General features: G+C 49.6%; 1 protein-coding gene across 1 annotated transcript in view; it reads right to left on the bottom strand.

Annotated features, from left to right (window-relative positions):
* The window catches only part of LOC107123478 (protein FAM168A-like), an 81,804-nt gene extending 65,486 nt beyond the window's left edge, over positions 1–16,318 (bottom strand). Inside the window, exons 1-3 of the mRNA XM_015426734.1 lie at positions 16,276–16,318; positions 12,586–12,714; positions 12,362–12,469 (exon numbers count right to left, since the gene is read on the bottom strand). Of these exons, the coding sequence (XP_015282220.1) occupies positions 12,362–12,469; positions 12,586–12,714; positions 16,276–16,318 (280 nt within the window). The remainder of the gene's footprint in view (positions 1–12,361; positions 12,470–12,585; positions 12,715–16,275) is intronic.
* Positions 16,319–16,587: the final 269 nt, after the last annotated feature.

Genomic DNA, 16,587 nt, shown 5'->3' with positions numbered 1-16,587 from the left:
CCAACACTCTGTGTCACACAGCGGCCAAAAATACCAGGTGCCGTCAGGAGGTCCAGCAGTGGGGCCAGGACTCTAGAAGCCCTCCCACTGTTGCCCCCCCACCCCAAGCACCAAGAAGACAGAGCATCCCTTGCCCCAGCCTGAGAGTTCCTTTCTATCCCTTGTGGCTAATAGCCACTGATGGACCTCTGCTCCAGATGTTTATCCAGTTCCTTCCTGAAGCCGTCCGTGCTTGTAGCCGCCGCCACCTCCCGTGGCAGTGAATTCCATGTGTTCATCACTCTTTGGGTGAAGAAGGACTTTCTTTCATCTGTTCTTAACCAGATACCCTCTGGTACAATGAACAGCAACCGGCACAGGAAAGCAATCGGAATGTAGGACTTTGACCCAGGGAGACTTGGGTGCAAATACAATGTAAGAGTTTTGCTCACAAGACTCCACAGCTTAGAGGGAACATTGCCTGTGAGGTAGGTGGGGCTGAGAGAGCTCCCTTGAGAACTGCCCTTGAGAGAACAGCTCTGAGATTGTGACTGACCCAAGGTCACACCAGCAGCTGCATGAAATACTGATCAGCCCAGCCACATTCTGGAGAGTCAGAGACAGACAGACAGACAGAAACAGAGAAACAGAGACAGAGAGAGAGAGAACACAGAGCGAGATGAGAGAGAGAGAGAGAGAGAGAGAGAGAGAGAGAGAGAGAGAGAGAACACACACGAAGAGGCCTAATGATATCATGGCTCCCAGATTAGTAACACAACGAAAACTCTAAACGCATTATTTCTAAAATGAGTTTCGACAGCAAGGCCGACCCTTCCGGAAGACCGCTATGGTAGATCGTCACGCAACCAACAATGACAGCTCTCTCGGCACCCTAGAAAGATTCATTCGCAGCACGACGAGCCGCACTGATTGTGGGAACGGATGAGAGAAGATTTCTGCCTCCCCTCGACAAATGAGCAGGTCATGACAGGCAACGTCTTAAACAGCATTTCCTATTGTCTTCCGAAGGCGGAGGTGGACAGTGAGGGCTTGCGACGGCAGCTCTCCTGTTCCCGCAGATGTTTAAAACACTCCCGTACCTACGAGAGAAAACCTGCGAACAATGACGGGAACTCTCTGGCGCCTTCTTCAGCAGCACAAAGCTCTGAAGTGGGGGGGGGGGGTTTGAAGCAGGAACAAAATGCAAGAGCGACGCATCAGAGAGATGGGGAAGGGTCTGGTCTGTTTTGTTCCTTAAGGATGCTGCCTTCCTCCGTAGCACGGGTGCCCAACGTGGTGCCCCCCCAACACCTTTTCTGGTGCCCGCCAAGTGTTTTTAGAAAGAGGGCGGGGCCGGGTGAGGATCCCACCCAGCAAGGCTCATGATTGGTCACTGGAGATCTGATTGTCACATGGTGGCCCAAACGCAGGTGCCATCTAGAGGTCCATCAGCGGGGCCAGAACTCCAGAAGCCCTCCCACTGTGGCCCACCCACCCCCCAAGCACCAAGAAGACAGAGCATCACTCGCCAGACATAAGAACATAAGAGAAGCCATGTTGGATCAGGCCAATGGCCCATCCAGTCAAACACTCTGTGTCATTCAGTGGCCCAAACCCAGGGGCCATCAGGAGGTCCACCAGCGGGGCCAGAACTCCAGAAGCCCTTCCACTGTTGCCCCCCAAGCACCAAGAATACAGAGCATCCCTGCCCCAGACAGAAGAACATAAGTGAAGTCACGGTGGATCAGGCCAGTGGCCAATCCAGTCCAACACTCTGTGTCACATGGTGGCCAAAACCATGGTGGCCAAAACCAGTTTGGTGTAGTGGTTAAGTACGCGGACTCTAATCTGGGAGAACCGGGTTTGATTCCCCATTCCTCCACTTGCACCTGGCTGGATGACCTTGGGCAAGCCGTAGCTCTGATAAGAGCTGTTCTTGAAAAAGAGCCGTTTCTGTCAGAGCTCTCTCAGCCCCACCTCCCTCACAGGGTGTCTGTTGTGGGGAGGGGAAGGGAAAGGAGTTTGTTAGCCGCTCTGAGACACCTTTGGGTAGTGAAGGGCGGGGGATAAATTGAATCTCTTCTTCTTCAAAACCACTATAGTTAATGGAAGCCAGTATCATAATGCCCCTGTATAAATCAATGGTGTGACCAATGCTCCCTCTAAGCTGTGGAGTCTTGTGAGCAAAAATTCTATTTTGTGAGCTGGGATTAAAGTTGCGAGCCAGCAGTTTGGCTGCTGCATAAATTAGTTTGCTCTGGAGCCATCCTTCCTGAGCTAAGACAAAAGTCTGTGAGGTCCATTGGTGGCTATTAGCCACAAGGTATAGATAGGATCTCTGTCTGGGGCAAGTGATGCACTGTATTCTTGGTGCTTGGAGGGGCAACAGTGGGAGGGCTTCTAGTGTCCTGGCCCCACTGCTGGACCTCCTGATGGCACCTGGTATTTTTTGCCACTGTGTGGCAGAGTGTTGGACTGGATGGGCCATTGGTCTGATCCATTGGCTTCTCTCAGGGGTCATTTCGAGCAGGCAGGAAGGGTGTTCTGGGAGAGCCTATCACCACAAAGAAGAACTGCAGTGGGGAACACAGCTCAGAGTTCCTTATGTCCTCCCCCTCCACTGCTCTAAATATTTTTAGAATCGTGCTATGAGTGATGAGTCTCTGAGGCCAGAAACAGTCCCATATTTCCTCCTTCTCCTTCATGTCCATTGCAGCACTAAAATACATTTCTGGCTTTCATCTAAAACAATGGTTCTCAAACTTTTTCAGGCCACCGTCCCCTTGGTTCCACAAACTCATTCCCCCCCCCAGTGCCCTGACCTATAAAGACCATTATTTAAAATAGCCGTTTGCATGACCCGCTAAGGAAGAGAATAATAAAATTCAAAACAGTAAAATTTATTCACCAAAATTGATTAACTTGGACCAGAGATACTAGCTTTTCAAAGTCTGATAGTCAATTAACAAAAATCTTAGATACCACATTTAGTGACTACTTTAGGTAAAGGTAAAGGTTCCTTCTTCCTCTTCTTCTTCCTCTTCTTCTTCCTCTTCTTCTAGGGAAAGTAATGGAGATACCTCCTGAAGCTCAAAAGAATCCCAGGCTCATAGCCTCAACAGGGCAGAGTTCCAGGGGTTTCTTTGGGTTGTTTATTCCTTCAATAAATGCATTTTATAAATGACGGCAAGAAAGAAAGAAAGCTGAGTCAGACGGAGGGTTGGGGATACAAAGGAACACCGACTCAGGTGGGAGCATTAAAAACGGCTCTCAAAACCTGTGGCGTCTTTCGTGTAAGAACACTGAGCTCTTCACCGAGTCCCCAAATTGTCAACAAACGTAATACCGGTGAGACACCCATTATAAAGACCTCAATAACCGGCCGTTATTAACCTGCAGTAAAAGCCCTACAGAAACTGTCTCCCACAATACATGTCGACAATGGAATCAATTTTTTTCTTGAATCATTATCCTCCCACGCATCGTGCACTAATAGAAAACCTTCTTTACAGCGAGTAAGAAAACACGGCTATGAGACCTCGATACCCTGAAGGTGTGGGAGAAAGGGGGAAAGAGATTCTCTGTTATCCTCAAAGGATACCTGCTTTCACCACCTCTACTAGCCCCTACCCACAGAAGCAAATTCACATCGGTTGAATGGATTTAGCGTCAAGTGGCACCTTTGAGACCAGCAAAGGTTTATTCAAGGTCTGAGCTTTCGTTTGCGTGCACACCTTTTCAAATACATTTTTTTTTCAAATACTTATCCCTTGAATAAGCCTTTGTTGGTCTTAAAGGTGACACTGGAGTCTAAATTTGTTCTACGGCTTCAGACCAACATGGCTGAGCGCCTGGAACTATTCACTATGCGATGTGACTGTGAAGAAAGCGAATGCAATCTTTGGATGCATTAACAGAAGCCTTGTGTCCAGATCACGGGCGGTGGCCGTTCCGCTCTATTCTGCTACGTTCAGGCCTCACCTGGAGTCCTGTGTCCCGTTTTGGGCACCACATTTTAGGAAGGATGTTGACAAGCTCAAGCGTGTCCAGAAGAGGGCAACCAGGATGGCGAGAGGGTCGGAATCCAAGTCTTACGAGGAAAGGCTGAGAGAGTCGGGTCTGTTTAGCCTGGGAGAGAGAAGGCTTAGAGGGGACATGATTGCAGTCTTCAAATATCTGAAGGGCTGTCATGTAGAAGACGGAGCGGATCTATTCTCTCTTGCTCCGGGTTGTAAGACTAGATCTAACGGGTGGAAATGACAAGGGAGTCGATACTGGCTAAATATCAGGAGAAACTTCTTGACTGTAAGAGTGGTTGAGCAGTGGAACGGACCGCCTCGGGAGGCGGTGGATGCTTCTTCGCTGGACGTTTTCAAGCGGAGGCTGGACGACCATCTTTCGGGTATGTTGTAGGGCTGTCTTTCGGCTGTACTCCTGCAAAGTGCAGGGGGTTGGACTAGATGACCTGCAAGGTCCCTTCCAACTCTTAACATTCTATGATTCTACATTGATTTAGAAGACTATAATAAGAGAGGTTTATAAGGACCCTGTATTTCTCCACGCAAGTGCCACTGAGTATTCGAGGCCTTCTTTTTTATCTGAATCAAACCCCACATGAGTATTCCATGATTAAATTTAGTGGGTGTGAAATTTCATTAGGTTGCTCAATTTTAAGCAGATTGGATAATTAATTCTGAAGGACGGCAGAACTTAAGGGGGGGGGGAATGAATACAACAATTTATTATTTTTTTAATCTCGTTCCCAGCCTTCCGCCATCTGTGCGATGATTTCCATTCATGTAATACACTGGCCGTCTCACAGCTTTGCTTTTGATGAATTTATAAAGGATGCGACCTTATCAATCGAGGGAGGTTAAAAGCTCGTAAATTTTGATAGATGGCCGAGCGCGGGGTCGGACCTTTCGACCTTTGTGCAAAGAAGCTGAAACCAAAGTCAAAAGAGCGCTACATTCACCACGTTCCACACTATGATACACACTTAGATTGTGAGGCACTCCAAAGGGATCTGTCAAAGATGGGCGAGTGGGCGTCAACATGGCAAATGGGGTTCAATGTGGCCAAGTGCAAGGTGATGCACATTGGAGCAAAAAATCCTAAATATAAATACATGTTGATGGGGTCTGAACTGGCAGAGACTGATCAAGAGAGAGATCTTGGAGTTGTAGTAGATAACTCACTGAAAATGTCGAGACAGTGTGTGACTGCAATAAAGAAGGCCAATGCTATGCTGGGGATTATTAGGAAGGGTATTGTAAACAGATCAGCCAATATCATAATGCCCCTATATAAATCAATGGTGCGACCTCATCTGGAATACTGTGTGCAATTCTGGTCACCACACCTTAAAAAGGATATTATAGCTTTGGAAAAAGTGCAGAAAAGGGCAACTCGAATGATAAAAGGGTTGGGACACTTTCCCTATGAGGAAAGGTTAAGGCGCTTAGGGCTCTTTAGCTTGGAGAAACGACGACTGAGGGGTGACATGATCGAGGTTTATAAGATTATGCATGGGAAAGAGCAGGTAGAGAAAGGGTTACTTTTCTCCCTTTCTCACAATACAAGAACTCGTGCGCACTCCATGAAACTGCAGAGCGGTCGGGTTAGAACGGATAAAAGGAAGTCCTTCTTCACCCAAAGAGTGATGAACACATGGAATTCACTGCCACAGGAAGTGGTGGCAGCTACAAGCATGGACGGCTTCAAGAGGGAATTAGATAAGCATACGGAGCAGAGGTCCATCAGTGGCTATGAGCCACAAGGTATAGCTAGGGGCTCTGGGGCAAGGGATGCTCTGTCATCTTGGTGCTTGGGGGGGGGGTCAACAGTGGGAGGGCTTCTAATGTCCTGGCCCCACTGCTGGACCTCCTGATGGCCCCTGGTATTTCTGGCCACTGTGTGACACAGAGTGATGGACTGGATGGGCCTTTGGCCTGATCCAACATTGGCATCTCTTATGTTCTTATGATAAGAAAAACAGTTCGTTTGAGGAGTAAAGGAATATCAGGAGGGCGCTGGATAACCCCCCCCCCCCTAAACACTACTGGCAGACGTCCTGTGTTTCTCAGGCACATTTTCATGACAGGAGGATGAATTCACTTGTTGTGGTTGCTCAGTCGCACAGTCGAGTCCGACTCTCCGTGACCCCGTGGGCCAGACCACGCCAGGCCCTCCTGTCTTCCGTCGTGCTCCAGAATTTGCTCAATTTCATGTTCGTTCCATCGATGACACTGTCTAACCATCTCCTCCTTTGCCGTCCCCTTCTCCTTTGACCTTCAGTCTTTCCCAGCATCAGGGTCTTCTTCTCCAGGGAGTGCTCCCTTCTCATTGGGTGGCCAAAGTGTTTGAGCTTCAGCTTCAGTCTCTGGCCTTCCAGGGAACAGTAGTCAGGGTTGACTTCTTTGAGGATTGACTGATTCGATCTCCTTGTAGTAAAAGGGACTCTCAAGAGTCTTCTCCAGCACCATAATTCACTAATGGCTGATTATTTATTTATTTATTTGCCATGAAGTTTAGCCTAAATATCAGGAGGAGCTTCCTAACTGTCAGAGTGGTTGAGCGGTGGGACAGACTGCCTCAGGAGGTGGTGGATGCTCCTTCGCTGGACGTTTTCAAGCGGAGGAGGCTGGACGGCCATCTTCCGGGGATGTTGTAGGGCTCTCTTTCGGCTCTGCTCCTGCAGAGTGCAGGGGGTCGGACTAGATGACCTGCAAGGTCCCTTCCAACTCTAACATTCTATGATTCTAAGTCACAGGTTTTCAAGACATGAGACGTTCAGGGGTGGTTTGCCAGTACCTGCCTCTGCATCCTAACCCCGGTATTCCTTGGTGGTCTCTCATCCAAGGACTAACCAGGGCCGACCCTGCTTCGCTTCTGAGCTCTGACGAGAACGGGCTCGCCTGGGCCATCCAGGTCAGGGCAAAGGACATACAGGGGTGGTTTTGCCATCGCCTGCCTCTGCGTAGCCACCCTGGACATCCTTGGTGGTCTCCCATCCAAGTGCTGCTAACCAGGGCCGACTGGAGATCTGGTGAGGGGCAGGCTTTACTCAGCCACCACTCTGAATATCCTCCGGGCCCCCAGTGGAGTTCAGTCACCGGAGGTCGCCATGACTTCCAGGCGCATCCCCCCCCATATGCAGGGCTTTTTTTTGTAGAAAAAGCCCAGCAGGAACTCATTAGCATAATAGGCCACACCCTGACACCACAGCTTATTAGCATATTAGGCCACAGCCCAGTGTTGCCAGAAGTGTGGTCATCCAGCCACACCCACCTTTTGCTTCTTATTCGGTTTACCTTGTTTGTTGTCCGAACCCTGGGCTTTTTTTGGTAGCAGGAACTCCTTTGCATGTTAGGCCACACACCCCTAATGTAGCCAATCCCAATGAGTTCCTGCTGTTGGGTGTGGCCTATTATGCTAATGAGTCCCTGCTGGGCGTGGCCAACTCGGGAGCCAGCCGGAACTCCGTTCCTGTGCGTTCCTGCCCAAAACTAGCCCTGCCCATATGAAACACACACACACACACACAAAAAAAACCCAAAAAACAAAAAGAAATGCTGCTCCAGTGAAACCCACAGAGGCTTCCCACCGCCACATCCAAAGAAGCCTTTTCCACTGGCTACTTTCTCAAGCAGGAGAGCGGGAAGGCAGGAAATCACTCCAATTTGTAAAGGCGTGATTTCCTTCAAGGAACACTGATTTAGATTGAGCCTGAAAGAAAACGCGGCTTCCCATCCAAGGACTAACCAGGGCCGACCATAAGAAGAACCCTGCGGAATTCCTTTTTCTTGGAGATTCTGAAGGAAAGGACTGGGCGGCCGTCAGTTAAGAAATGCTCTTGGCTTAGTGCCTTGTGCCTTAAGAGGACTCATTTGCACATGAAGTCTTCGTGCGGGTACTCCAAACTCATTATTTGTGCAGGTAAGACATTCCATACACACACGCACACACCAGCTTTGAAGGAACACGCATTTATTCCTCAACAAGAAAACTGATTAACAGTGGGACAAGACCTGACTTCACCACACCCGTCAAGAGGTATGCTAAAAATACATCCCAACCTTGCCTTTGTTCTTCCCAGAACTGGCTGTCTTTTAAAAGCTGGCGGGTGTTAGAAAAAAGTAGTAGGAGAAGAGGAGGAGGAGACTGGATTTAGACCCCGCTCTTCACTCGGAGTCTCAGGGCGGCTTACAAACTCCTTTCCCTTCCCCTCCCCACAACAGACACCCTGGGAGGCGGGCGGGGCTGAGAGAGCTCTTGAGAGGACTGCCCTTGAGAGAACAGCTCCAACAGAAGAAGAAGAGGAAGAGGAGGAGGAGATTGGATTTATACCCCGCCCTTCACTACCCAAACCCTTCACTACCCAAAGGGGTCTCAGAGCGGCTTACAAGCTCCTTTCCCTCCCCCTCCCCACAACAGACACCCTGGGAGGCAGGCGGGGCTGAGAGAGCTCTTTCCAGGACTGCCCTTGAGAGAACAGCTCCAACAGAAGAAGAAGAGGAGGAGGAGGAGGAGGAGGAGGAGATTGGATTTATACCCCGTCCTTCACTACCCAAAGGAGTCTCAGAGCGGCTTACAAACTCCTTTTCCTTCCCCTCCCCACAACAGACACCCTGGGAGGTAAAAGAAGAAGAGGAGGAGATTGGATTTATAGCCCGCCCTTCACTACCCAAAGGGGTCTCAGAGCGGCTTACAAGCTCCTTTCCCTTCCCTTCCCCACAACAGACACCCTGGGAGGTAAAAGAAGAAGAAGAGGAGATTGGATTTATACCCCGCCCTTCACTACCCAAAGGGGTCTCAGAGCGGCTTACAAGCACCTTTCCCTTCACCACCCCACAATAGACACCCTGGGAGGTAAAAGAAGAAGAAGAAGAGATTGGATTTATACCCCACCCTTCACTACCCAAATTCAGCTCTTGCCAGAACTACGGCTTGCCCAAGGTCATCCAGCCAGGTGCAAGTGGAGGAGTGGGGAATCAAACCCGCTTCTCCCAGATTGGAGTCCGCGCACTTAACCTCGACACCAAACTGGCTTGAGTGGCTACAAGCCAGAGACGGCCCCCCCACCCATGAGCTAGAGGAAACTGTCTTTGCTGTCAGCCCTTGCGTCATGGCGGCGGGGTGGGCGGGCAGATGCAAGATGAGCTGCCACTGCAGCCTTTTGAGACAGTGGTACATCTTGCTGAGATATTTGGAAACAGAAGCATGCATGAGGGGACGTGCTTTGGAGTGGTTTAAACTGCTCCTCACGGAATGGACGCAGAAAGCCGCTGCTGGAAACTCACTGCCCTCCGGAGCCCTGAACTGGATAGCCCAGGCTGGCCCGATCTCGTCAGATCTCGGAAGCTAAGCAGGGTCTGCCCTGGTCGATACTTGGATGGGAGACCGCCAAGCGAAGTCCCGGGTTGCTACGCAGAGGCAGGCCATGGCATACCACCTCTGTATGTCTTTTGCCTGGACCTGGATAACCCAGGCTAGCCCAGTTTGTCAGATCTCGGAAGCTAAGCAGGGTCGACCCTGGTCAATACTTGGATGGGATTTGGAAAGGGGACCCCCAAGGAATACCAGGGGCGTGACGCAGAGTCAGGCAAATGGCAAGCCTGACTCTTAAACGTATCCTGCCTTACAGGTCGAGCTCACTACCTGGTGATGCAAAATGCTAAAAGAGCTGGAACGTCTGGCTGCCAGACAATCTTAGGATCTCCTGGCTAATCTACACGCACTGCTGTAGGATTACAATAATTATTATAACTGCCCTGTGGAGTTCCATGTGGCGCAGTACAGTTCCCCAGACTATACATTCTTCTATGATCTATGCCAATAAAGGTTTTGAAATTGAATTGACATTCTTCTGTGTCGGGGTCCCCAACATTTTGAGCCTGCGGGAACCTTTGGAATGCAGAGACAGGGCGCTGGGGCTGCAAGACGGAGCTCTTCCACCAGGCTTTCAACTAGGAGCCACCGCCACCACCATCACCACCATCGCTTTAATAGCAACAGAAACTTATAGAGCCTGGTGCCTGGCCTACTACTGACAGCCTGTGCCCGCCCATCAGATATGGGAACGAGCTGAATACTTAGATAATCTATCTATCTATAATAATTAATTAATTTTGTAAGCCGCCCTGTGTGTTTTGTAAGCCGCCCTGAGCCCGCATGCGGGGAGGGCGGGGTATAAATGAAATAAACTAAACTAAACTAAACTATATCTAATAGCCAAGTTGCCCCCTCCGTGCGGATATCTAAATCCGCACATCGGGGGCACCTGGGGGGCAGGGAGATTTTCCTGCACACTTGGGAGTAGTCTTCGGGTGTGCAGAAAAATCTAAAAAGTTGAAAAAAGTATACAGGGGATATTTAAATCCCCCCAAAAGTAAAAGAGCATTCCCTGTGCATGGGAACTCGGGGACGGCCGGTGGCTGGAAGCCACGCAGTCCTCGCCGCAGGGAAGGGATCGATGGGCCCGGCGGGCCTCGCCGCTGGAGCCGGGGCTAGAGAGATCGACGGTGGAGCTGGGGGGGATCGATGGGTCCGGCAGCTAGAAGCCTCTCAGGCCTCGCCACCAGAGCCAGGGGGGGGACTTACCTGTGGCCGCTTCCTCCTCAGCCCTGAGGTCCTCCTGCTTCCGCAGGAGGGGAGACGGGGGGAAATACCCCCCCCGCGAGTATCGCGGGTCCCTCTTTTTGTAGAATGTATAATGCCATCTATATGACAGCGAAACACTTCTGCTAGCACATTAATATGCTTTTAATGAATTGTTTTGGAAATGTACGATATCTGAATGTCAGTATGCTTTTATCTGCGTAAGCCGCTCTGAGCCTGCTTAGGCGGGGAGGGCGGGGTACAAATTTGAATAAATAAATAAAGCCTAAAAAATGGCTGCTCCGGGAGGTGGAGCCAGCCACCAAACGTCAGGGAGTGAGGTTAGGCCTAGATCTAGCAGTAACTCCTCAACCTGTCAGAAAGAACCCCTGTTTAATAGGATGCTTTTAAAACGAACATGCGGTTTTAAAACATCTGCTTGCATGAACGCAGCTTACCTTTAGTAACCCTGTCAACATCCTTGCGCTATGCTGGCGGCTGCAGCCAAAGCAACGTTTTTTTAAAAAAAATCTGCACAGCCTGTCATTAGCCCTGCTAGAAAAAAAGCCCCATCTGACTCCACCCTGGGGAATCAAACCCGGTTCTCCCAGATTAAAGTCTGCGCTCCTAATCACTACACCAAACTGGCCATACTGTTCTTGAGAGAACAGCTCTGAGAGAACTTGTGACTGACCCAAGGTCACCCAGCTGGCTGCAGGTGGAGGAGTGGGGAATCAAACCCGGTTCTCCCAGATTAAAGTCTGCGCTCCTAATCACTACACCAAACTGGCCATACTGTTCTTGAGAGAACAGCTCTGAGAGAACTTGTGACTGACCCAAGGTCACCCAGCTGGCTGCAGGTGGAGGAGTGGGGAATCAAACCCGGTTCTCCCAGATTAAAGTCTGCGCTCCTAATCACTACACCAAACTGGCCATACTGTTCTTGAGAGAACAGCTCTGAGAGAACTTGTGACTGACCCAAGGTCACCCAGCTGGCTGCAGGTGGAGGAGTGGGGAATCAAACCCGGTTCTCCCAGATTAAAGTCTGCGCTCCTAATCACTACACCAAACTGGCCATACTGTTCTTGAGAGAACAGCTCTGAGAGAACTTGTGACTGACCCAAGGTCACCCAGCTGGCTGCAGGTGGAGGAGTGGGGAATCAAACCCGGTTCTCCCAGACTAAAGTCCATGCACTTAACCACTACACCTAACTGGTACCAAAAAGACTTGGTAGGCACCACAAAAGGTGTCAGCAGGCATCGTGTTGCTCACAGAAACCACGCTGGGGACCCCTGTTCTATATAAAGCCCTTAATGCAAATCATTCAAATCATACTATGGCTCTGCTCCTGCAGAGTGCAGGGGGTTGGACTAGATGACCTGCAAGGTCCCTTCCAACTCTAACATTCTATGATTCTACGATTCATAATTCCGGAACTCTCTGTCATCAGTATGCTGACGACACCGGGCTCTGTATCTCCTTATCCAAATCTCCTGGCGATACAGTAGCGGTCCTAAGCCGCCACCTGACTTGCTGTGGTTAAAGGGCTAAGAACCACGACGGCAACTAAACCTGGATAAGACAGAGGTGGTGCTGGTCGGGAAGGCAGAGGGTTGGGGCACTGCGCTTCCCGCTTTCGGCGCCGTTCAGCCGACCCCTGCTGACTCAGCTGAGAGCCTCGGGGTTACATCGGACCCAGCGCCACGGCTGGGGAAGCAGGTTAATGCAGCCACAAAAAAGGCTTTCGTCGAACTTAGTTCAGCCCCCAAAATGGCCCCCTACCTTGACTCAGCTGATCGGGCCATCTGGATCCGTGCCACAGTAATACCCAGACTGGACTATTGTAAGGCACTCTACCTGGGCCTGCCCTTGATGTCAACTCAGAATCTCCTGTTGGGTACAGAATGCCACAGTTCGGTTACTATCGGGAGAGACGCGCAGTGTGCATATCACCACCCCATTCTGCAGTCACGCCAGTCGCTGCCCGCCAGTTGGATTCAAGGTACGGGCTGTCGCGTACAGACGATTCACAGCCTTGTGAACCTTCGTCTCTGCAAACCCGCCTCGCCCCCTAGGCTCCACTGTGAGAGCTTTGTCATTCCGATCAGGGCTCTCCGAGGGTGCCACGCTAAAACCTGGCAAGATCGACAACTGCCCGTCCACATGTATTTTCTATTTGGCTCCTACAATTCTGCCTTTCCTCAAACGAGGAGAAACAGAAATCTTCGGGAGGCCACTTTCTAAATCAGGGCTCTCGGGCCGCATAATAGCCCTGGATGGGCCGGTTCCGGCCCCCAGGCCTTATCTTTGACACGAACTCCTTTGCATATTAGGCAAGACACCCCTAATGTAGCCAATCCTCCAAGAGCTTACAGAACTCTTCTTACAGGGGCCTACTGTAAGCTCTTGGAGGATTGGCTACATTAGGGGCGTGTTGCCTAATATGCAAAGGAGCTCCTGCTACAAAAAGAGCCCTGAAATGGGGCCATATCACAATGGAATGGTCCAGGGAGGTGCTTTCTACAAAGAATGAGACTGTTGTGGACTAGATCACTGCGTATAGTATGCATTATCTGTTTGCTGTATGTGCGATCCTCCTTCCTTTGCACTGTCTTCTACTTGTGTGTGTGTGTGTGTGTAAGCTACTGTCAAGTAGCTTCTGAGTTCTGCGGACCTTAATTTATTTATTAGTATTTTTATTATGAATTCATACCCTCCAACACATCCTATCCTTAACAGCCAGGCTCAGGTCTTGCAAACTGAGGGCCGTGGCTTCCTCGATTAAGTCAAACTATCTCGTGTTGGAGCTTCCCCTTTTCCCCACCCCTTGGCTGTTTTTGCGGCATTTGTCAGGAAAAGAAAGCAGGGGTTTAAAGGGACTCGAGTCCCTTTAAACCCCTGCTTTCTGCTCTATCCACGATCCGCCACGAACCGCCACAAACTGCTTTAAAACGTTCGTGACGGTAGACCCGTTATAAACTTCAGTTCGCAAACTACGAACAGGGCAAAATTCGTGACGAATTTTGCTTCATGGTTCAGTTCCTGCCCATCCCTAGACACGTACCTATGCTTGACAGTGTTTTCTAGCTATATAACACCATTCTCTGCATTGTTCAGCAACACGTCTTACAGTTTTTACTTTGTCTCAAATTTCTGTAATCCCCATCTGATTACATTACTTATTAGATGTCTCATCCCACCAACTGCATTCATCGTATAATCAACCTTGAGTCTCAGTTTACAAAGGGACTGTAAAGAAGAACAGAAATAAAATAATTAATAAATAAAACCTCAGATCCTCATAGCCTCCTAAGGGAACTACAAAACACCACAGTACTGTTACAAGAATCACAATCACTGCCTGTGATCTCGGCAATCATTGTACAACCACTGTAAATGATGAAACTAAATTATAGTTCAAAGAAACGATAAACACATAAACACATATGAAGCTGCCTTCTACTGAATCAGACTCTTGGTCCATCGAGGTCAGTATTGTCTACTCAGACTGGCAGCGGCTCCCCAGTGTCTCAGGCAGAGTAAAGTCTTTCACATCACTTACTGCCTGGTCCTTTTACCAGGAGATGCTGGGGATTGTATTTGGGACCTTCCCCTTGCCAAGGAGAGGCTCTGCCACTGAGCCACAGCCCCTCCAGGGTCTGAGGCAGAGGACCTTCACATCACCTCCTGCCTGGTCCTTTCAACTGGAGATGCCGGGGACTGAACCCGGAACCTTCTGCATGCCAAGCAGAGGCTCTGCCACTGAGCCACAGCCCCTCTTTACAGCTCTCCAGGGTCTCAGGCTGAGGTCTTTCCCATCACCTCCTGCCTGGTCCTTTTAACAGGAGATGCCGGGGATTGAACCTGGGACCTTTTGCATGTCAAGCAGATGCTCTGCCACTGAGCCCCAGCCCCTCCCATGCTTCAGAATCTATGGGATGCTGGTAGCCATTGAGAATCAGTTAATGAGGGAAACAGAAATTAGCCCACTCAGTCCAGAGAAGTTACAGAATCTTGGGAGGGGAACTTTTGCAGGTGGGAAAGATTTCCAAGTTGTTCTTTTTGTCACATGTTGACCCCCCCCCAAGCACCAAGAAGACAGAGCATCCCTTGCCCCAGAGCCCCTAGCTATACCTTGTGGCTAATAGCCACTGATGGACCTCTGCTCCATATGCTTATCTAATTCCCTTTTGATGCCATCCATGCTTGTAGCCGTCACTACTTCCTGTGGCAGTGAATTCCATGTATATATATAAGATAAATGATATATAAGATAAATGACGGAAGATGTAAGACAGCAAAAGAAAGTGTACACAGACAGTCAGATTTATTAGACTCCGTAAGTGTCCAGAAGCTACTGGGAATTTCATTCAAGAACTTAAAAATTATTAAGAGTTATAGTTTTCTGTCCCTGTTTATTTCCAGCAACCGGTACTCAGAAAAAGTAGAGAATTCAGCTTTAAGCTACAGCTGTGAAGATGACGATTTCATTTAGCTAACAGACAGATGTCTCATTTCTTAAAAACCATCAAAGTTAGTGGCTATCACTGCATCTCTTTATGGCCAGGGTCCGGCATACCTGAGGGACCGCCTTTCCCCATATGTTCCCCCAAGGGCACTACGGTGAGGGACTCAACATCGACTGGTAACCCCAGGTCCCAAAGATATTAAATTTGCTGTTACCTGGTGGAATGAGCTCCCGGAGGAGATCCGAGCCCTGTGGGACCTGGCACAGTTCTGCCACCAGGCTTTTGAGTAGGAGCTGCCACCATCACTATACCATCACCCTACCACTACCACTAAATGGAGTGGGTGTCATCGGGGAACGAGACAGCCCTTGGAGGAAGGAGGGATTGCTGTACCACCTGGAGTCTACCGTGTCGCTCTGGGACCACCTTGTCATGTGTGACCCCATCAGTTATCTGTGACATCTAGAGCACTTGTATTTTTTATATGAATGATGGTTTTATTGCTTGTTTTGTCCTGTTTTTACCTGTTCAATCTTGGCATATGTGCCTCATTTGTTAGCCGCCCTCAGGGCGGGGTATAAATTTAATAATAAAATAAAATAAAAAATAAATCTCCTGGTAGTGAATTCCCAAAGCTAATTACATTATGTGAAGGAGTGATTTATTTTGCCTGCCTTGGATCGACTTCCAACACATTTTCCCTGGGTGACCCTCGAGTTCCAGTATTCTCAGAGAGAAATCTCTATCTGTTTTCTACATGCCTTGTCCCCGGAGACTTTTTTCTCAAAAAATTAAAAAGCTACGTGCCTTAGCCTCATAGGAGAAGCACTCGAGCACCTTGGCTCATTTTAAAGGTTCCCTTGATCGAAAGCCAGTCGAATCCGACTCTAGGGTTGCGGTGCTCATCTCCGTTTCAAAGCCGAAGAGCCAGCGCTGTCTGAAGACGTTTCCGTGGTCATGTGGCCGGCATGACTAAACACCAAGGCACACGGAACGCTGTTCCCTTCCCACCGAAGCGGTCCCTATTTATCTACTTGCAATTTCTTGCTTTCGAACTGCTAGGTTGGCAGGAGCTGGAACTAGAGACAGGAGCTCACCCCGTCTTGCGGCACCGGGGTCTTGAACTGCTGAACTACTGACCTTCCACAGCCTGCAGTTCAGCCTCTTAACCACTTGAGCCACTGCAGCTCCTGGCTCATTTTAGGTGCCCTTTTCTCTACCTTTTACGCCTCTCTCTCCAATATCCGTCGTAGAAGGCGGCACTGAGCATCTTGCTGTGTTCCCCCTGCCGGCAACCACTATGGTATCTTCCAGCCTCACTGCCAAAAGATTATTTACAGCATACAAAGGGATCAGGAGAAGCGGCTTATGCCGAAACCTGGCAAAGAGAGCAGGAAGCGCTTACTACAAGGCCCGCACTTCCCCAGGGGGCAGGCGCTGCGTCTACCTGTACTAAAGCACTCACCCTTCAAAAGGATCCAATGCTCCCCCATCGAGCTTCACATCTTCAACCACTTCAAGGTAGCCCTTTTTCTAGGA

The sequence above is a fragment of the Gekko japonicus genome, unplaced genomic scaffold (genome assembly GCF_001447785.1).
Source record: "Gekko japonicus isolate JY-2015 unplaced genomic scaffold, Gekko_japonicus_V1.1 scaffold3623, whole genome shotgun sequence".
NCBI lineage: Eukaryota > Metazoa > Chordata > Lepidosauria > Squamata > Gekkonidae > Gekko > Gekko japonicus.
This window is presented reverse-complemented; position numbering and strand designations above follow the sequence as displayed.